The sequence below is a fragment of the Schistocerca cancellata genome, chromosome 10, assembly GCF_023864275.1.
Source record: "Schistocerca cancellata isolate TAMUIC-IGC-003103 chromosome 10, iqSchCanc2.1, whole genome shotgun sequence".
NCBI classification, from domain to species: Eukaryota; Metazoa; Arthropoda; class Insecta; order Orthoptera; family Acrididae; genus Schistocerca; species Schistocerca cancellata.
The window spans coordinates 50,976,734-51,000,374 of NC_064635.1; the positions used below are offsets into that span (position 1 = coordinate 50,976,734).

Consider the following 23,641-nt stretch of genomic DNA (forward strand, 5'->3'; position numbering starts at 1 on the left):
CGCCCGGGTTCCCGGGTTCGATTCCCGGCGGAGTCAGGGATTTTCTCTGCTCGTGATGACTGGGTGTTGTGTGCTGTCCTTAGGTTAGTTAGGTTTAAATAGTTCTAGGTTCTAGGGGACTGATGACCATAGCTGTTAAGTCCCATAGGGCTCAGAGCCATTTGAACCATTCCAATTCTAAAATTGTCTTCTTCAGCAGTATACGCACGTATTCAAGAAATTCTTAAATCACAATTTAAAAAGAGTGATCAAAGTGTAAAGAATTACAAAACCAGTTGGTAAAAATATAATAAACAAATTGCTCAAAATCATATATTGGCGACGACAAATTCCAGAGCTCTGAAATTTTTCATCGTCAATATGTGACTACATATGTAAGTTGCCTTTTTTATAATACACTCCTCGAAATGGAAAAAGGAACACATTGACACCGGTGTGTCAGACCCACCATACTTGCTCCGGACACTGCGAGAGGGCTGTACAAGCAATGATCACACGCACGGCACAGCGGACACACCAGGAACCGCGGTGTTGGCCGTCGAATGGCGCTAGCTGCGCAGCATTTGTGCACCGCCGCCGCCAGTGTCAGCCAGTTTGCCGTGGCATACGGAGCTCCATCGTAGTCTTTAACACTGGTAGCATGCCGCGACAGCGTGGACGTGAACCGTATGTGCAGTTGACGGACTTTGAGCGAGGGCGTATAGTGGGAATGCGGGAGGCCGAGTGGACGTACCGCCGAATTGATAAACACGTGGGGCGTGAGGTCTCCACAGTACATCGATGTTGTCGCCAGTGGTCGGCGGAAGGTGCACGTGCCCGTCGACCTGGGACCGGACCGCAGCGACGCACGGATGCACGCCAAGACCGTAGGATCCTACGCAGTGCCGTAGGGGACCGCACCGCCACTTCCCAGCTAATTAGGGACACTGTTGCTCCTGGGGTATCGGCGAGGACCATTCGCAACCGTCTCCATGAAGCTGGGCTATGGTCCCGCACACCGTTAGGCCGTCTTTCGCTCACGCCCCAACATCGTGCAGCCCGTCTCCAGTGGTGTCGCGACAGGCGTGAATGGAGGGACGAATGGAGACGTGTCGTCTTCAGCGATGAGAGTCGCTTCTGCCTTGGTGCCAATGATGGTCGTATGCGTGTTTGGCGCCGTGCAGGTGAGCGCCACAATCAGGACTGCATACGACCGAGGCACACAGGGCCAACACCCGGCATCATGGTGTGGGGAGCGATCTCCTACACTGGCCGTACACCACTGGTGATCGTCGAGGGGACACTGAATAGTGCACGGTACATTCAAACCGTCGTCGAACCCATCGTTCTACCATTCCTAGACCGGCAAGGGAACTTGCTGTTCCAACAGGACAATGCACGTCCGCATGTATCCCGTGCCACCCAACGTGCTCTAGAAGGTGTAAGTCAACTACCCTGGCCAGCAAGATCTCCGGATCTGTCCCCCATTGAGCATGTTTGGGACTGGATGAAGCGTCGTCTCACGCGGTCTGCACGTCCAGCACGAACGCTAGTCCAACTGAGGCGCCAGGTGGAAATGGCATGGCAAGCCGTTCCACAGGACTACATCCAGCATCTCTACGATCGTCTTCACGGGAGAATAGCAGGCTGCATTGCTGCGAAAGGTGGATATACACTGTACTAGTGCCGACATTGTGCATGCTCTGTTGCCTGTGTCTATGTGCCTGTGGTTCTGTCAGTGTGATCATGTGATGTATCTGACCCCAGGAATGTGTCAATAAAGTTTCCCCTTCCTGGGACAATGAATTCACGGTGTTCTTATTTCAATTTCCAGGAGTGTATAATAAACAAATTGCTCAAAATCATATATTGGCGACGACAAATTTCAGAGCTCTGAAATTTTTGATCGTCAATCTGTGACTACATATGTAAGTTACCTGTTTTATAATATTTTTACCCAGTGAGTCTGTACATCCTTTACAACCTGGTAACTCTTTTTTACTTTGAAGTAAATGTTGCGTTATTACGTCCATGTACTACCGAAGGAGGCAATTTTATGATTGTTGATTTTGTAAAGACCTCCTCGATACTGCTGTGGACGCCGAGTTGCCACTGTTGTTACGGTAGGCCGAGTTTGTGAGTTCGAGAAATGGCTTTTGGTGCAGTAAACCGCTAAGACAATTTCTCCCTGCCACTGTTACACAGCTATGCACCAGGGCCTAGTAACAGGATAGGAGAACGACGATTCCATAACACTGCAACAAATTAGTAACAAAGTCACACAAATTAGTTAAAAAGGTTTACTTATCCTTGTGACTTGTTGAAATATTAGTCTGCAACACAAAAAAGGCTCACAATGGGTAAGTGCAAATAAACCCAGGTAAACTTCGCTGTACATGGCAAATGCAATTTACAACCACTGTCTGTTCACTTCTGAGAGTTCACTAAACTACGTTGCCAGTCTGAGTCAGCCCTGTATGATGAACCAAGTGGGTGAGAGCTGCCCTTACATCTTCCGAGAAGGCTTCTGCCCATTGTCGTCCTGTCATTGGTGGATTGTAGTCGGCCGGCAATTGGCCGAGGAGAAGTCGATATCTTCATCTTCAGCGCCGCCCGTGGCGCTGGTGGAACTCCCTATAGTACCGGCACCAGCTCGCACCTTTCCGTCCGTGGTGCTTTTGCCCCGGCTGCGTCTTGTTCGGACGACACAGCAGTTGAAACATTGGTCAAGGGCTGTTAATAAAACTTAACGCTTAAAACTAGCTGGCTGATTTTCTCATCTAATTGAATCTAATACGCTCAAAAAATACAAAACTCGACAGGTATCCACCAAGAGATGTTGAAATTTCTGATCAGATACTACACCTGAGAGAACTATGTAGTAGGAGCTAAAAACAAAATACTTCCGAATACAAATACATAAATAAACCAGCATTATCGGGGATACCTGGTGGTGACACTGTCAACATTCATTGTCAGAATAAGAAAATTAATATGGCGACCCAAAAGTAATAGTACAAAATTTACAAGTGCTCAGAGCATCGGCTACAGCTGATAAAACAAAATCTAATGAAATCATTTCATTAATGTCAGAGCTTAGAGAAAGACGTTTCATATAATAATTCTGGAGACAGTTGTTCAGGAACTCCAAAAACCAGCATGCAAGACATCCCTATGTAGGCAAGTTATAATTCGAGGTTTGATTGACTTATGGAAGGTAGATATATATCAGTCAATATTTACAGGAGAACAAAAGTTTCAAATATGTCTTAATGATTACTGATATGTACCCGAAATTTGCTTGGGTCTTACCTGAGAAAACAAAGACGGGGAAGGCAGTTGCACAGGTGTTTCGCAGTTGATGCCGGTGTAACCGATGACATCCCAGACAATTTTCAAACAGATGATGATGAAGGACTTTATAAAATATAAGACGGTGATGGAACGATATGGAACAAACCACCAGTCAGCGTTCCCTCAGATGAAGGCAAACATCATGGAACGTTTGACCCAAACTATAAAAGCGTGAACGTGGATGCTTATAGACGTTACAATTAACTATTATCCTCAGACAAATCATTGCCCTGGGCAGCCGAGCTGTGTCCCGGAAAGGAAAGCAATTGACATTCATGATAATGAGCTCCTAAATGCCGTGTAAAGTTATATTGGAAAGATAGATACATGTAAGCAGAAATGTAATGTGGATGACTCCCTACACACACATCAAAAAAAGTTTTTCATCACCCCAGAACTACTGAAGATAGACGTTGACAGACACAGTCTCTTTGATTGTTCAGAGATGTCACTAAACCCGCCCAAAGATGTAAACAATCATCCATTAGCATCGCCTATTAGACGGAGGGGGCCCGGCAGTTGATCAGTACCAATCATTCCACCAGGAAGGAGATACGCCGCTCGTGTTGTCTGTAGTTCAACCGTGCCTGGAAGGTCAACAACGTGGTTCGATCGCATCCGCAATGTTACTTTGTGCCAGGAAGGGCTCTCAACAAGGGAAGTGTCCAGGCGTCTCGGAGTGAACCAAAGCGATGTTGTTCGGACATGGAGGAGATAGAGAGAGGCAGGAACTATCGATGACATGCCTCTCTCAGGCCGCCGTATGGCTACTACTGCAGTGGATGACCGCTACCTACGGATTATGGCTCGGAGGAACCCTGACAGCAACGCCACCATGTTGAATAATGCTTTTCGTGCAGCCACGGGACGTCGTGTTACGACTCAAACTGTGCACAATACGCTGCATGATGCGCAACTTCACTGTCGACGTCCATGGCGAGGTCCATCTTTGCAACCACGACACCATACACAGATGGGCCCAACAACATGCAGCATGGGCCGCTCAGGATTGGCATCACGTTCTCTTCAGTGATGAGAGTCCCATATGCCTTCAATCAGACAATCATCGGAGACGTGTTTGGATGCAACCCGGTCAGACTGTGCGCCTTAGACACACTGTCCAGTGAGTGCAGCAAGGTGGAGGTTCCCTGCCGTTTTGGGGTGGCATTATGTTGGGCCGATGGATGCCGCTGGTGGTCACGGAAGGCGTCGTAACAGCTGTACTATACGTCAATGCAATCCTCCGACCGATAGTGGAACCATATCGGCAGCATATTGGCGAGGCATTCGTCTACATCGTGCATGTCTTGTGAACCTTCATGATAACGACATCGCTCGACTAGAGTGGTCAGCATGTTCGCCAGACATGAATCCTAACATACATGCGTGGGATAAATTGAAAAGGACTGTTTATGGACGACGTGACCCACCAACCACTCTGAGGGATCTACGCCGAATCACAGTTGAGGAGTGGAACAATCTGGACCGACAGTGCCTTGAAAAAATTGTGGATAGTAGGCCACAACGAATGTAGTCATGCATTAATGCAAGAGGACGTGGTACTGGGTATTAGAAGTGACGGTGTGTACAGCCATCTGGACCATCACCTCTGCAGGTCTCGCTGTACGGTGGTACAACATGCAATGTGTGGTTTTCATGAGCAATAAATTGGCGGAAATGATGTTTGTGTTGATCTCAGTTCCAATTTTCTGTACAGGTTCCGGAACTCTCGGAACCGAGGTGATGCAAAACTTTTTTTGATGTGTCCGTATTTCAGAAAGACAGAAAGACAGAAATAGTGAAATTACAACTCCTCAACTGGGCATCGGAGATATTTACAGCTTTCAAAGATGAAATAACGAACCCTAGAACTTATAAAGGACAGCAGCAGCAGTGAAATAGCTATACAGAAGAATTACAGAGAATTACAAAAATGTTCAGATGTGTGTGAAATCATATGGGACCTAACTGCTAAGGTCATCAGTCCCTAAGCTTACACACTACTTAACCTAAATTATCCTAAGGACAAACACACACACCCATGCCCGAGGGAGGACTCGAACCTCCTCCGGGACCAGCCGCACAGTCCATACCTGCAGCGCTACAGACCGCTCGGCTAATCCCGCGCTGCCAGAAAATTAGTGAACCAGTTATTTTTGTTGTAGACTGTCTCATGAGGCGATAGGGGCATAAGACTCCTGTTATATTGTTCTGCTGACAGTTATCACACAACAGGTGAGTGGATGCCAATGATTTGCTACGTAGCCAAGCACGTAGATCAAAGATGTCAAACCGTGCTGTATCATAACATAAATGATAGTAAGACACCAGCAGAGGTTGTATTACTATCGACGAATTACTTACACAACGTCACATCCCCAATTATGACCTGCAGATCAAGAACAAAGCCAAATAAGTGAATTGTGTGTGGTGGGAAGAGGTCTGCAGACATCACGATACTGTGTATGCAGCAAATGAAGATCTCCCAGAATGTCACGCTGCCGATAGAAGTTTAGCTGACGGATTTATGGAAACGAATCTAAGTAGGGATATCGCTATTAGGCAGCATAGCATCACACTACCAGTAGATAAAGGAGTCCACACAAAACTTAAACTGAGTATCGGTGTAAACTTCAGTTCAGTTACGAGTGCTGCTCATCATTCACTGAAGACAAAGAATAACCTGAAGAAGGTCACATCAGGCCATTTAAAATCACTTTCAGCAGATAGGACTCTGAAGGGTAACTGATTAAGACGCCTAGTGTCCTACTATTTCCTAAACACTCGGTGGATTCCTTCCATCCATAATTCCAACATCGGCGAGTCTATCAGTGACTGGCTCTGTAGCAGGTGGCGTAGCAGCTGTCGACAGAACACTGGAAAATGAGGAAAACTCGCAGCAGCAGTTTGACGAAATGAAAAGACATGAGAGGTTAGTGGCGTCTGTGGCTATTGGGAAAGAGCTATATTATTTATAACCGCGCAGGATAGGGCTCCGATATATACAGTGTGTTACAAAAAGGTACGGCCAAACTTTCAGGAAACATTCCTCACACACAAACAAAGAAATGATATGTGGACATGTGTCCGGAAACGCTTAATTTCCATGTTAGAGCTCATTTTAGTTTCGTCAGTATGTACTGTACTTCCTCGATTCGCCGCCATGATTTCATACGGGATACTCTACCTGTGCTGCTAGAACATATGCCTTTACAAGCACGACACAACATGTGATTCACGTACGATGGTGCTCCTGCACATTTCAGTCGAAGTGTTCGTACGCTTCTCAACAACAGATTCGGTGACCGATGGATTGGTAGACGCGGACCAATTCCATGGCCTCCACGCTCTCCTGACCTCAACCCTCTTGACTTTCATTTACGGGGGCATTTGAAAGCTCTTGTCTACGCATCCCCGGTACCAAATGTAGAGACTCTTCGTGCTCGTATTGTGGACGGCTGTGATACAATACGCCATTCTCCAGGGCTCCATCAGCGCATCAGGGATTCCATGAGACGGAGGGTGGATGCATGTATCCTCGCTAACGGAGAACATATTAAACATTTCCTGTAACAAAGTGTTTGAAGTCACGCTGGTACGTTCTGTTGCTGTGTGTTTCCATTCCATGGTTAATGTGATTTGAAGAGAAGTAATAAAATGAGCTCTAAAATGGAAAGTAAGGGTTTCCGGACACATGTCCACATAACATATTTTCTTTGTTTGTGTGTGAGGAATGTTTCCTGAAAGTTTGGCCGTGCCTCTTTGTAACACCCTGTATAATAGCTATGGTACCTGAAAAATCAGCTGCAAAATTCGATATAGTTAAACTCATCAAAAGGTTTATATTCCACTATTTTGCGGAGTGTTTATGCTGCCTAGTGAACTGATGCGCTGCTGGCGCCAGCCTCCATCGATTGTCATCCCAGAATGAGATTTTCACTCTACAGCGGAGTGTGCGCTGATATGAAACTTCCTGGCAGATTAAAACTGTGTGCCCGACCGAGACTCGAACTCAGTACCTTTGCCTTCCGCGGGCAAGTGCTCTACCAACTGAGCTACCCAAGCACGACTCACGCCCCGTCCTCACAGCTTCACTTCTGCCAGTACCTCGTCTCCTACCTTCCAAACTTTACAGAAGCTCTCCTGCGAACCTTGCAGAACTAGCGCTCCTGAAAGAAAGGATATTGCGGAGACATGGCTTAGCCACAGCCTGGGGAATGTTCCCAGAATGAGATTTTCACTCTGCAGCTGAATGTGCGCTGATATGAAACTTCCTGGCAGATTAAAACTGTGTACCGGACCGAGACTGGAACTCGGGACCTTTGCCTTTCGCGGGCAAGTGCTCTACCAACTGAGCTACCCAAGCACGACTCACGCCCCGTCCTCACAGCTTCACTTCTGCCAGTACCTCGTCTCCTACATTCCAAACTTTACAGAAGCTCTCCTGCGAACCTTGCAGAACTAGCGCTCCTGAAAGAAAGGATATTGCGGAGACATGGCTTAGCCACAGCCTGGGGGATGTTTCCAGAATGAGATTTTCACTCTGCAGCTGAATGTGCGCTGATATGAAACTTCCTGGCAGATTAAAACTGTGTACCGGACCGAGACTCGAACTCGGGACCTTTGCCTTTTGCGGGCATGTGCTTTGGTAGAGCACTTGCCCGCGAAAGGCAAAGATCCCGAGTTCGAGTCTCGGTCCGGCACACAGTTTTAATCTGCCAGGAAGCTTCTGATTGTCATCCCGATCGTTATGAGTCGATTTTCGATGCCTGCTTGTCTTATTCGCATCTTTGGCGGACGGCTATTTAACTGCGGTGCGCTCGCTCTGCACGGGCCTGAGTTCGAGTATCAGCTGTGTGAGCGACAGCGACGTGCGCCGCTGGCGAGTGGCCGAGTCGGTAAGACGGAGTAGCGTGGGAGGCTGCTGCGGAGTGGTTAGCCGTTTGAGTGCAGATCCGCTGCCGACGGTGACAGGGATTTCCTTGACATTTGAAGGACCGATTTCCTTCGCGTCTGTTGCATGTTACTCGAAGTGAACGAACTGGAGTCGTCGAATCGTTCCTTGGTGGGTTCTGTTCATGTTAACTGAATATCCGAGTGCACTGAAAACTATCTTGATTGTTTCAGTAACCTGTTACTGTATTTAGTCTTGCCGCCTGATATGTTGATGGTATAAGAATTGGTTTCGAAAAAGACGGTCGTGTGAAACCCAGCTCGCGCTATTCGTCCACGAGACTCAGTGGACAATAGACACGGGTTCACAGGTAGATGCCGTGTTTCTTGACTTCCGCAAGGCGTTCGATACAGTTCCCCACAGTCGTTTAATGAACAAAGTAAGAGCATATGGACTATCAGACCAATTGTGTGATTGGATTGAAGAGTTCCTAGGTAACAGAACGCAGCATGTCGTTCTCAATGGAGAGAAGTCTTCCGAAGTAAGAGTGATTTCAGGTGTGCTACAGGGGAGTGTCGTAGGACCGTTGCTATTCAGAATATACATAAATGAGCTTGTGGATGACATAGGAAGTTCACTGAGGCTTTTTGCTGATGATGCTATGGTATATCGAGAGGTTGTAACAATGGAAAATTGTACTGAAATGCAGGAGGATCTGCAGCAAATTGACGCATGGTGCAGGGAATGGCAACTGAATCTCAATGTAGACAAGTGTAATGTGCTGCGAATACATAGAAAGATAGTTCCCTTATCATTTAGCTACAAAACAGCAGGTAAGCAACTGGAAGCAGTTAATTCCATAAATTATCTGGGAGTACGCATTAGGAGTGATTTAAAATGGAATGATCATATAAAGTTGATCGTCGGTAAAGCAGATTCCAGACTGAGATTCATTGGAAGAAACCTAAGGAAATGCAATCCGAAAACAAAGGAAGTAGGTTACAGTACGCTTGTTCGCCCGCTGCTTCAGTACTGCTCAGCAGTGTGGGATCCGTACCAGATAGGGTTCATGGAAGAGGTAGAGAAGATCCAACGGAGAGCAGCGCGCTTCGTTACAGGATCATTTAGTAATCGCGAAAGCGTTACGGAGATGACAGATAAACTCCAGTGGAAGACTCTGCAGGAGAGACGCTCAGTAGCTCGGTACGGGTTTTTGTTGAAGTTTCGAGAACATACCTTCACCGAAGAGGCAAGCAGTATATTTCTCCCTCCTACGCATATCTCGCGAAGAGACCTTGAGGATAAAATCAGAGAGATTAGAGCCCACACAGAGGCATACCGACAGTCCTTCTTTCCACGAACAATACGGGACTGGAATAGAAGGGAGAACCGATAGAGGTACTCAAGGTACCCTCCGCCACACACCGTCAGGTGGCTTGCGGATTATGGATGTAGATATAGATTTAGGTGTAGATTTAAGAGAGTGCTAGCCACGCACATCGTATAGACATGAAGCCGTGCTTAATGCGTAACTAGAGATCATCACAAGTAGTACGTAAGTCTGTGCCTGACATTCAAGAGCGTGCCCTGCACAAATGAACCCGAGCAAAGCTAACCTACGTCAACACTTGCCCAGTAACGGCTCTTAAAATTTGATTAGGCAATTCTCTAGACAAAATAATAAAATAATAACATAAAAAAAGCAAATAGGAAAAATTATTTGGGCCCACTCTTGAACGTCAGGCACAGACTTCCGTACTACTTGGGATGACCTCTAGCTACGCATTAAGCACGTCTTCATTTTTGATGCTTCATTAATATTATACATTTTTCCCATCTGACCGTAGAAAGTTGAAGTAAATCAGCCAAGAAGTATGAAGTAAATCGGTCAAGTACGTTTCAAGATGTTTGTTAACAACGTCTGTCCTTTACATATTTTATGTACATATTTGTATATGGTGTATGTTAAAAAAATACGTGTAGCCTATGTCTGCCCAAAACTTCATTAGCGGATCGTATAGAAATGTGAACTAAATAGGCATTGGATTTTTAGAGTGTTTGGTAATAACCTTTCTCCTTTATATGTAACATATATACATGTGTCAGGTTACGAAATCTTTTGTAGAAAGTTAGCTTCCTCTTGTCTTGAAGGTAAAGTATCGCAATTTCATCAAGATGTGAATAAAACTGTAGATTTGTATGAATTAAAAACAAACAAACAAACAAACGGACACACTCCTTCAATTATACATGAATTTACGAGACAATCTGACAGCCCTCGCCGGCCGGAGTGGCCGAGCGGTTGTAGGCGCTGCAGTCTGGAACCGCGCGACCGCTACGGTCGCAGGTTCGAATCCTGCCTCGGGCATGGATGTGTGTGATGTCCTTAGATTAGTTAGGTTTAAGTAGTTCCAAGTTCTAGGGGACTGATGACCTCAGAGTTAAGTCCCATAGTGCTCAGAGCCATTTGAACCATTTTTTTGACAGCCCTCTTAGACAGTTTGCAGATGATGCTGTCAGTTACCGTATAGCAAAGTCATCAGAAGATCAAAACCAATTGTTAAATGACACAGACACGATATCTGTGTGGTGGCGCGAAAAATGACATTTGTCTCTGAATAACAAAACGTGTGAAGTCGTCCAGATGAGTACTAAACGGTATGCGTTAAATGTTGCTTACACGATATAAAACATAAATATATTCAATTCAGCTAAGTACCTCGGAATTTCAATAACGAAAAACTTAAATTGGAACTATCACATAGAAAATATTGTGCAGACCGCAAATCAATTTATTGGCAGAACACATAGAAGACGCAACAAGTCTACTAAAGTATCTGCCTACACTACACTTATCCATCCTCAGCAAGAACACTGCTGTGTGTGGTACGGCATTCTTATCAGATAGGACTGACAAAGGACATCGAGAAAGTCCAGAGAAGGTCAGCTCTTCTTGTAACATCGAGAAACGGAGTAGAGAGTATGACAGATACGATAAGCGAGTTGGGGTGGCAATCGTTAACACATAGGCGTTTTTCATTGAGGCGAGATCTTTCCACAAAATTTCAACCATCATCTGTCTCCTCTGGATACGAAAGTATTTTATTGACGCCAATCTACAGAAGAAGAAAAAATTATCGTAAAAAAATAAGAGAAATCAGTGGTCGTACATAGAAATTTAAGTGCGCATTTCCCCAAACACTGTTCGAGTGTGGGACGGTAGAGAAATAGTCTGAAGGTGGTCGGATGAACCCTGTGCCATGCCTTTTAAGTGTGAACTGCGCGGCGACCATGTACATTCAGATGAAAGCATCTTGTAGACCCTTATTGTCTGACGAGCTTATTTGCCATCAACTGAAATTTGTCCTCAACGTCTGTGTTGATTATTAAGCATACTAGGTACCATAGGTGTAATCTGGTTATCAATAGAATTTTTCAGTAATTTTTGAGAACTTTTCAAGCGGAGAACAGCGGTTTTTCCAAGTACGTTAAAATCAACATAAAGAGTCTCGACTACAAGAAACCGTTTCTAATGGTTATCCCTTTGAGCAGTTGACGTTCGTGGAGTTCATAACACCTGCTCCGTTCACCGCCACCGCCTACCATCATCGTATGAGGTCTGAAGATGGTCGGCAAATGACCGAAACCGGCAACCATAAAAATAAAGGCTTCTTGCGGTGAAGACTGTTTACGTTCATTTTAAATCTGAATTTTTCGTCCGTTGCTCATGTTGCTTCATAACATACCTTATCATGCACTACCAGGATGTTTTTCTTTCACTGACTACTACTCAGGTCGTGTTGTTGTTGTTGTGGTCTTCAGTCCTGAGACTGGTTTGATGCAGCTCTCCATGCTACTCTATCCTGTGCAAGCTTCTTCATCTCCCAGTACCTACTGCAACCTACATCCTTCTGAATCTGCTTAGTGTATTCATCTCTTGGTCTCCCCCTACGATTTTTACCCTCCACGCTGCCTTCCAATACTAAATTGGTGATCCCTTGATGCCTCAGAACATGTCCTACCAACCGATCCCTTCTTCTGGTCAAGTTGTGCCACAAACTTCTCTTCTCCCCAATCCTATTCAATACTTCCTCATTAGTTACGTGATCTACCCATCTAATCTTCAGCATTCTTTTGTAGCACCACATTTCGAAAGCTTCTATTCTCTTCTTGTCCAAACTATTTACCGTCCATGTTTCACTTCCATACATGGCTACACTCCATACAAATACTTTCAGAAACGACTTCCTGACATTTAAATCTATACTCGATGTTAACAAATTTTTCTTCTTCAGAAACGCTTTCCTTGCCGTTGCCAGTCTACATTTTATATCCTATCTACTTCGACCATCATCAGTTATTTTGCTCCCCAGATAGCAAAACTCCTTTACTACTTTAAGTGTCTCATTTCCTAATCTAATACCCTCAACATCACCCGACTTAATTCGACTACATTCCATTATTCTCCTTTTGTTTTTGTTGATGTTCATCTTATATCCTCCCTTCAAGACACCATCCATTCCGTTCAACTGCTCTTCCAAGTCCTTTGCTGTCTCTGACAGAATTACAATGTCATCGGCGAACCTCAAAGTTTTTATTTCTTCCCCATGGATTTTAATACCTACCCCGAATTTTTCTTTTGTTTCCTTTACTGCTTGCTCAATATACAGATTGAATAACATCGGGGAGAGGCTACAACCCTGCCTCACTCCCTTCCCAACCACTGCTTCCCTTTTATGCCCCTCGACTCTTATAATTGCCATCTGGTTTCTGTACAAATTGTAAATAGCCTTTCGCTCCCTGTATTTTACCCCTGCCGCCTTTAGAATTTGAAAGAGAGTATTCCAGTCAACATTGTCAAAAGCTTTCTCTAAGTCTACAAATGCTAGAAACGTAGGTTTGCCTTTCCTTAATCTTTCTTCTAAGATAAGTCGTAAGGTCAGTATTGCCTCACGTGTTCCAGTATTTCTGCGGAATCCAGACTGATCTTCCCCGAGGTCGGCTTCTACTAGTTTTTCCATTCGTCTGTAAAGAATTCGTGTTAGTATTTTGCAGCTGTGGCTTATTAAACTGATTGTTCGGTAATTTTCACATCTCAGGTCGTAAAGACCCCTAACAACTTACACAGGATATATTGGTAGTATTTTAATGAACTAAGATAAAAACATATACTAAAGCTGTTCACTATAACTCTATTTTTAAAAATGTTAGGTTCAAGAAACGAAAAGAAATTTACATGATAATGGAACATCTACGGCCATCCTTACGATGTTGTTTATTATATGGCTACCAGTTGATAGTAGATGTTGGAGACAAAACCTCGTTGCTACAGGTAGTGTGCGAAAACCAGTTCACAGATGTTGGCCATTGATGAATTGTGTATGTGGCTGGAGTTAACGCCTTGAGCCTCAGTTAAGGCCTGGTACTGGGGTACCGAAACTAGTAGCCATGTAATAAATAACATCGTAAGGACGCCTGTGAGTGTTCCATTTTATTACATAAGTGTATGGCCGAAATCTCTCAAACCTCCAATCAGAATGGTGGACATACAAAAAGAAATTTGGACGGGTTTCATATTGACACAAGCGGTACTCACTGCTAGAAGTCGTGAATAAATTTAAATGTACTGAAAACATAAAGCCCAGCAAAACATCTGTGGATACAATGTGACGCTGTGACTTTGCCATGTAGCGCACTAAACTACTAATCATCAACATCTTCGTTACAATCGACTCAGAGGGAGCAAGTCACATATTTGGAAACTAATTGCTTTGTAAACAAGGGAGATACACAGTTCCATTGTGTTTATGGGATTATATTAACCCCATTGGTACCAGGAATGATATAACAGCTAAGGAAAGAGACCCTAAAATGGGTACAAAAATAAGTGGATATACTATTTTGAATACTTCAAGTGTTTAGTATAGCAGCTGTTCACCGTGACAGATGTCATTCAATTTCATAAAAGTTACACAAAAAAAACGAACAATTTAATTTTGGGTTAATATCGACTCCAGCGAAACTTAGTGCAAAACCCATTAACAAATTGTATTATGTTGTAAATATACTAATTAACATAATTGGATAAAGTTCACTCAGAAGGAAAAATTAATATATTTTGAAAATAATAGTTTAGAAATTTTGGCGGCACGCACCCCACGCCTACTACAGTAGTACAAGTTTATATGCCAACTAGCTCTGCCGATGACGAAGAAATTCAAGAAATGTATGATGAAATAAAAGAAATTACTCAGATAGTGAAGGGAGACGAAAATATATAAGGTCATGGGTGACTGGAATTCGGTAGTATGAAAAGGGAGAGAAGGAAACGTAGTAGGTGACTATGGATTGGGGGTAAGAAATGAAATAGGAAGCCGCCTAGTAGAATTTTGCACAGAGCACAACTTAATCATAGATAACACTTGGTTCAAGAACCATAAAAGAAGGTTGTATACATGGAAGAAGCCTGGAGATACTGACAGGTTTCAGATAGATTATATAATGGTAAGAGAGAGATTTAGGAACCAGGTTTTAAATTGTAAGACATTTCCAGGGCAGATGTGGACTCTGGCCACAATCTATTAGTTATGAACTGTAGATTAAAACTGAAAAAACTGCAAAAAGGAGGGAATTTAAGGAGATGGGACCTGGATAAACTGACTAAACTAGAGGTTGTACAGAGTTTCAGGGAGAGCATAAGGGAACAACTGACAGGAATGGGGGGAGAAATACAGTAGAAGAAGAATGGGTAGCTTTGAGGGATGAAGTAGCGAAGGCAGCAGAGGATCAAGTAGGTAAAAAAAACGAGGGCTACTAGAAATCCTTGGGTAACAGAAGAAATATTGAATTTAATTGATGAAAGGAGAAAATATAAAAATGCAGTAAATCAAGCAGGCAAAAAGGAATACAAAGGTCTCAAAAATGAGATCGACAGGAAGTGCAAAATGGCTAAGCAGGGATGGCTAGAGGACAAATGTAAGGATGTAGAGGCTGCTCTCACTGGGGGTAAGATAAATACTGCCTACAGGAATATTAGAGAGACCTTTGGACAAAAGAGAACCATTTGTATGAATATCAAAAGCTCAGATGGAAGCCCACTTCTAAGCAAAGAAGGGAAAGCAGAAAGGTGTAAGGAGTATATAGAGGGTCTATACAAGAGCGATGTACTTGAGGACAATATTATGGAAATGGAAGAGGATGTAGATGAAGATGAAATGGGAGATACGATACTGCGTGAAGAGTTTGACAGAGCACTGAAAGACCTGAGTCGAAACAAGGCCCCGGGATTAGACAACATTCCATTGGAACTACTAACGGCCTTGGGAGAGCCAGTCCTGACAAAACTCTACCATCTGGCGAGCAAGATGTATGAGACAGGCGAAATACCCTCAGACTTCAAGAAGAGTGTAATAATTCCAATCCCAAAGAAAGCAGGTGTTGACAGATGTGAAAATTACCGAACTATCAGTTTAATAAGTCACTGCTGCTAAATACTAACGAGAATTCTTTACAGACGAATGGAATAACTAGTAGAAGCCGACCTCGGGGAAGATCAGTTAGGATTCCGTAAAAATATTGAAACACGTTGGGCAATACTGATCCTATGACTTATCTTAGAAACTAGATTAAGGAAAGGCAAACCTACGTTTCTAGCATTTGTAGACTTAGAGAAAGCTTTTGACAATGTTGACTGGAATACTCTCAAATGAAGGTGGCAGGTGTAAAATATAGGGAGCGAAAGGCTATTCACAGTTTGTACAGAAACCAGATGGCAGTTATACGAGTCGAGGGACATGAAAGGGAAGCAGTGGTTGGGAAGGGAGTGAGACAGGTTTGTAGCCTCTCCCCGATGTTATTCAATCTGTATATTGAGCAAGAAGTAAAGTAAATAAAAGAAAAATTCGGAGTAGGTATTAAAATCCATGGAGAAGAAATAAAAACTTTGAGGTTCGCCGATGACATTGTAATTCTGTCAGAGACAGCAAAGGACTTGGAACAGCACTTGAACGTAATGGGTAGTGTCTTGAAGGGAGGATATAAGATGAACATCAACAAAAACGAGGATAATGGAATGTAGTCGAATTAAGTCGGATGATTCTGAGGGAATTAGATTAGGAAATGAGACAGTTAAACTAGTTAAGAAGTTTTGCTATTTGGGGAGCAAAATAACTGATGATGGTCGAAGTAGATAGGATGTAAAATGTAGACTGGCAATGGCAAGGGAAGCCTTTCAGAAGAAGAGAAATTTGTTAACATCGAGTGTAGATTTAAGTGTCAGGAAGTCGTTTCTGAAAATATTTGTATGGAGTGTAGCCATGTATGGAAGTGAAACATGGACGATAAATAGTTTGGACAAGAAGAGAATAGAAGATTTCGAAATGTGGTGCTACCGAAGAATGCTGAAGATTAGATGGGTAGATCACATAACTAATGAGGAGGTATTGAATAGGATTGGGGAGAAGAGAAGTTTGTGGCACAACTTGACTAGAAGAAGGGATCGGTTGGTAGGACATGTTCTGAGGCATCAAGGGATCACCAATTTAGTATTGGAGGGCAGCGTGGAAGCTAAAAATCGTAGAGGGAGACCAAGAGATGAATTCACCAAGCAGATTCAGAAGGATGTAGGTTGCAGTAGGTACTGCTTACACAGGATAGCGTAGCATGGAGAGCTGCATCAAACCAGTCTCAGGACTGAAGACCACAACAACAACAGTTTAGAAATCAAGAGAGTTGTATTTTTCATAGTGCTTGTGGGCTCATATTGACCATAGTGGTACTAGGAGGTGTGATGTATACACTACACTTTCTTTAACAATACTATACTTCGTGAATACTTCTTGCGTTATCAGGAGAGTCATGGCGTCACATTGTCGCAACGTTTAAATGAGTTTCTTATTTATCATCTTCGCTGATAAACCGACAAGATTACATGAATGTAATTCTCCGCCAAGGATGCAATTCCAAGGAACATACTCCCAAATAAGTCACTCACCAGTTTTGTTCAAGTACTTCTGAAGAAAATTCCACTGACGTCCCTCGGCACATCGTCTCCTGGTTTTTATGGCTTTTGTGATGCGCCGAACAGCGTGCAGCAACTGGGATAGGATAGGCTCCCTCAGATCAGTTTCCAGTGTTTCCACGTTCCACTCCGTGTCGTTCAACCTTTGAAATACAACGTAATCATCTGATGTAACAAGTGATATTTTGAGTCTTGATTATATTTTGTACTACAAAATGGTGTAAGCAAAATCCAACTCACCCCTTCTCCCGTTTCTTCGAACAAAGGTAATTGGAAATGAATCACGGTATTAGAATGAGTTACTGCGCTGTGAATTATAGGTGGTATGCGTAACTACTGCCACATTTTGCTAAAGCGACCAGTATCTGTAGAGATGCAAGTACGCCTGCGTACAGCACTCCGCCTTCAGGCCACAAGTGGCCTACCGGGACCATCCGACAGCCATCTAATCCCCAGCTGAGGTTGTGGATAGGAGGGGCGTGGGGTCAGTACACCGCTCTCCCGGTCGTTACAATGGTTTTCTGTGACCGGAGCCGCTACTATTCGGTCGAGTAGCTCCTCAATTGGCATCACGAGGCTGAGTGCACCCCGAAAAATGGCAACAGCGCATGGCGGCCCGGATGGTCACCCATCCAAGTGCCGGCCGCACCTGACAGCGCTTACCTTCGGTGATCTGACGAGAACTGGTGTGCCCACTGCGGAAAGGCCATTGCCACAGCTGTGCACACATCTGTCGAAAACTACACTCCCGGAAATGGAAAAAAGAACACATTGACACCGGTGTGTCAGACCCACCATACTTGCTCCGGACACTGCGAGAGGGCTGTACAAGCAATGGTCACACACACGGCGCAGCAGACACACCAGGAACCGCGGTGTTGGCCGTCGAATGGCGCTAGCTGCGCAGCATTTGTGCACCGCCGCCGTCAGTGTCAGCCAGTTTGCCGTGGCATACGGAGCTCCATCGCAGTCTTTAACACTGGTAGCATGCCGCGACAGCGTGGACGTGAACCGTACGTGCAGTTGACGGATTTTGAGCGAGGGCGTATAGTGGGCATGCGGGAGGCCGGGTGGACGTACCGCCGAATTGCTCAACACGTCGGGCGTGAGGTGTCCACAGTACATCGATGTTGTCGCCAGTGGTCGGCGGAAGGTGCACGTGCCCGTCGACCTGGGACCGGACCGCAGCGACGCACGGATGCACGCCAAGACCGTAGGATCCTACGCAGTGCCGTAGGGGACCGCACCGCCACTTCCCAGCAAATTAGGGACACTGTTGCTCCTGGGGTATCGGCGAGGACCATTCGCAACCGTCTCCATGAAGCTGGGCTACGGTCCCGCACACCGTTAGGCCGTCTTCCGCTCACGCCCCAACATCGTGCAGCCCGCCTCCAGTGGTGTCGCGACAGGCGTGAATGGAGGGACGAATGGAGACGTGTCATCTTCAGCGATGAGAGTCGCTTCTGCCTTGGTGCCAATGATGGTCGTATGCGTGTTTGGCGCCGTGCAGGTGAGCGCCACAATCAGGACTGCATACGACCGAGGCACACAGGGCCAACACCCGGCATCATGGTGTGGGGAGCGATGTCCTACACTGGCCGTACACCACTGGTGATCGTCGAGGGGACACTGAATAGTGCACGGTACATCCAAACCGTCATCGAACCCATCGTTCTACCATTCCTAGACCGGCAAGGGAACTTGCTGTTCCAACAGGACAATGCACGTCCGCATGTATCCCGTGCCACCCAACGTGCTCTAGAAGGTGTAAGTCAACTACCCTGGCCAGCAAGATCTCCGGATCTGTCCCCCATTGAGCATGTTTGGGACTGGATGAAGCGTCGTCTCACGCGGTCTGCACGTCCAGCACGAACGCTGGTCCAAGTGAGGCGCCAGGGGGAAATGGCATGGCAAGCCGTTCCACAGGACTACATCCAGCATCTCTACGATCGTCTGCATGGGAGAATAGCAGCCTGCATTGCTGCGAAAGGTGGATTTACACTGTACTAGTGCCGACGTTGTGCATGCTCTGTTGCCTGTGTCTATGTGCCTGTGGTTCTGTCAGTGTGATCATGTGATGTATCTGACCCCAGGAATGTGTCAATAAAGTTTCCCCTTCCTGGGACAATGAATTCAAGGTGTTCTTATTTCAATTTCCAGGAGTGTCTAACAGACCACGGTGCTCTAACACAGAAGGATAATTACTATCGTATAGCTTTCCAGAAAAAAACACATATACACTGATCAGCCACAACATTATGACGATCTACCTAATAGTCGGTACGTCTAGCTTAGGCATGGATAACAGCGTTGAAACGTCGTGGCATGAAAGCAGTGAGGCCTTGGTAGGTCACTGGAAGAAGCAGGCACCACATCTGCGGACACATGTTTCGTAATTCATGCAAATCCCGTGGAGTGGGGGGGTGGTGAGGGGGTGGGGGGTTATGAGCTCTGACGTCACCTTCAGTCACATCCCAAAAGTGCTCGACGCGGTTCAGATCTGGCGAATTGGGCGGCCAGTTCATCAACTGGAACTCGCCACTGTGTTCCTCGAACAACTCCACCACACTCCTGGTCTTGTGAAAAGGAGCATTATCTTCTTGAAAAATTCCATTGCCGTGAGGAAACATGATCGCCACGGATATACGTAGTCCGCAACCAGTGTAAGACACTCCTTGCCTGTCATGGTGCCTTGCACGAGCCCCACAGTAGATGCGCACGTGGGGCACAATGGAGTCGCCGAGTTCTTGTCTCCGTCAACAGTAAAGATGTCAAGGAGCTGAAATCTCCTGGCAGATAGAAACTGTGCTGGACCGAGACTCGAACTCGGGACCTTGGCCATTTGCGGCCAAGTGCTCTACCGTCTGAGCTACCCTAGCACGACTCACGCCCCGTCCTCATAGCTTTACTTCTTCCAGTATCTCGTCTCCTACCTTCCAAACTTCACAGAAGTTCTCCTGCGAACCTACACTTGCCCGCGAAAGGCAAAGGTCCAGAGTTAGAGTCTCGGTCCTGCACACAGTTTACACTCTACCAGGAAGTTTCTTATCAACGCACACCCCGCTGCAGAGTGAAAATCTCATTCTGTCAAGGAGCCGTTCCCCTGGAAGGTGACTGATTCGTGGCCACCTATCGGAATGATGAAGAAGGTATTCATCAGACTGCACCAGTATCCAGTGCCAATGGTCACGTGCCCATTTCAGTGATAGTTGCCCATCTGGCGAATTGGGCGGCCAGTACATCAACTGGAACTCGCCACTGTGTTCCTCGAACAACTCCACCACACTCCTGGCTTTGTGAAAAGGAGCATTATCTTCTTGAAAAATCCCATTGCCGTGAGGAAACATGATCGCCACGGATATACGTAGTCCGCAACCAGTGTAAGACACTCCTTGCCTGTCGTGGTGCCTTGCACGAGCCCCACTGTAGATGCGCACGTGAATGTTACGCAGAGCATAATGGAGTCGCCGCCTTCTTGTCTCCGTCCAACAGTAAAGATGTCAAGGAGCTGAAATCTCCTGGCAGATAGAAACTGTGCTGGACCGAGACGAAGTCGGGACCTTGGCCATTTGCGGCCAAGTGCTCTACCGTCTGAGCTACCCTAGCACGACTCACGCCCCGTCCTCACAGCTTTAATTCTGCCAGTACCTCGTCTCCTACCTTCCAAACTTCACAGAAGTTCTCCTGCGAACCTACACTTGCCCGCGAAAGGCAAAGGTCCAGAGTTACAGTCTCGGTCCTGCACACAGTTTACAATCTACCAGGAAGTTTCTTATCAGCGCACACCCCGCTGCAGAGTGAAAATCTCATTCTGTCAATGAGCCGTTCCCCTGGAAGGTGACTGATTCGTGCCCACCTATCGGAATGATGAAGAAGATATTGATCAGACTGCACCAGAATCCAGTGCCAATGGTCACGGGCCCATTTCAGTGATAGTTGCCGATGTCGTGTCGATAACATTTGCACATGCGTGTGTCGTCGGCTGCGGAGCCCCATCCTTACGATTTTTCGTTGCACTGTGTGTTCCGACACACTTACACTCTGCGCAGGATGTTCGATGTTAGTTCGGCCACAGTTCGCAGCCTGTCCTGTTTCACCAGTCTGCCCAGCCTACTGTGTCCGACAACTGTAATGAGGGGCGGAAGCCCAGCCCCACGACGTCTGAACGTGGTTTCGTCTTGGTTTCGTCACATTTTGATGCCGCTCACCACAGCACTCCCCGAACACCCTACAAGTCGTGCAGTTTCCAAAATGCTCGTCCGAACCTGCGGGCCATCACAATCTACCCTCAGTCAAACTCAAATTGTGTATATGAAGATAGTAACTGTTCCCGAAAGAACAGATACCATTGATGACCGTGCAGCACCCCTAGAAATAAATGATAATTATGTGAGACCTTAACTTTTCCCGGTTAATCGAATGTTGAAATAACTTACGGGTTTGCTGGCGGGTGACGTCGTCGAACACCGCCGGTATTTCGACAGGAGCGCACCCTGCCAATCTCACGGCACAAATGCAAGGAAGAAAAAATGTGCAAACAAATTTAATACCTCGGTTCACAGAGGAGAAACAAGGAAGACACCACACAGAGAACAAGTGTCAACACAACCAAAGATAACCAACATCAGAAATATCTGTTCACAGGTAGATGCCGTGTTTCTTGACTTCCGGAAGGCGTTCGATACAGTTCCCCACAGTCGTTTAATGAACAAAGTAAGAGCATATGGACTATCAGACCAATTGTGTGATTGGATTGAGGAGTTACTAGATAGCAGGACGCAGCATGTCATTCTCAATGGAGAGAAGTCTTCCGAAGTAAGCGTGATTTCAGGTGTGCCGCAGGGGAGTGTCATAGGACCGTTGCCATTCACAATATACATAAATGACCTGGTGGATGACATCGGAAGTTCACTGAGGCTTTTTGCAGATGATTCTGTGGTGTACCGAGAGGTTGTAACAATGGAAAATTGTACTGAAATGCAGGAGGATCTGCAGCGAATTGACTCATGGTGCAGGGAATGGCAATTGAATGTCAATGTAGACAAGTGTAATATGCTGCGAATACACAGAAAGATAGATCCTTTATCACTTAGCTACAAAATAGCAGGTCAGCAACTGGAAGCAGTTAATTCCATAAATTATCTGGGAGTACGCATTAGGAGTGATTTAAAATGGAATGATCATATAATGATCGTCGGTAAAGCAGATGCCAGACTGAGATTCATTAGAAGAATCCTAAGGAAATGCAATCCGAAAACAAAGGAAGTAGGTTACAGTACGCTTGTTCGCCCACTGCTTGAATACTGCTCAGCAGTGTGGGATCCGTACCAGATAGGGTTGATAGAAGATATAGAGAAGATCCAACGGAGAGCAGCGCGCTTCGTTACAGGATCATTTAGTAATCGCGAAAGCGTTACGGAGATGATGGATAAACTCCAGTGGAAGACTCTGCAGGAGAGACGCTCAGTAGCTCGGTACGGGCTTTTGTCAAAGTTTCGAGAACATACCTTCACCGAAGAGTCAAGCAGTATATTGCTCCCTCCTACGTATATCTCGCGAAGAGACCATGAGGATAAAATCAGAGAGATTAGAGCCCACACAGAGGCATACCGACAGTCCTTCTTTCCACGAACAATACGAGACTGGAATAGAAGGGAGAACCGATAGAGGTACTCAAGGTACCCTCCGCCACGCACCGTCAGGTGGCTTGCGGAGTATGGATGTAGATGTAGATGTAGATCTTTGGTTGTGTTGACACTTGTTCTGTGTGTGGTGTCTTACTTGTTTCTCCTCTGTGAACCGAAGTACTACATTTGCTCGCACATTTTTTCTTCTTTGCATTTGTGCCTTGAGAATGGCAGGGTGTGCTCCTGTCGAAATATCGGCGGTGTTCGACGTCACCCGGCGGCAAACCCGTAAGTTATTTGAACAAATGATAATTAATTGAAACCCTCAGCTTTCGCCAGGCGTTGTTGATATACCTCGATGGGGACAGCTGAAAATGTTCCACACACGGACAGCACGCTCACTGACTCTACAAGCATCGTGCGTGTTTCTGACTAGCAGACACACTTTGCCAGGTGATGCTGCTGCCTCCTGGATAGTAGGCCTGTCATCACAATGTTTTTGCTGATCAGTGTACACACACAATGTATCCACAGCTTAATGTCTAAATCTGTTAACCAGGTCGTAGCAATCAGTGTCCCGTTGTGCACTTTCACACCACTTTTAAAAACTTAGAGCGAATTAGCAGTCTTCGAAAGGGAGGTAAGAAGGAAATGACAAGTACAGGGTTATTACAAACGATTTAAGCGATTTCACAGCTCTACAATAACTCTATTATTTGAGATATTTTCACAATGCTTTGCACACACATACAAAAACTCAAAAAGTTT

At 45.5% G+C, this 23,641-nt stretch overlaps 1 protein-coding gene across 1 annotated transcript in view; it reads right to left on the reverse strand.

Annotated features, from left to right (window-relative positions):
- The window catches only part of LOC126106413 (uncharacterized), a 94,109-nt gene that overhangs the window by 44,979 nt on the left and 25,489 nt on the right, over nt 1-23,641 (reverse strand). The window contains exon 3 of the mRNA XM_049912689.1: nt 17,220-17,389. Coding sequence (XP_049768646.1) covers nt 17,220-17,389 — 170 coding nt within the window. The remainder of the gene's footprint in view (nt 1-17,219; nt 17,390-23,641) is intronic.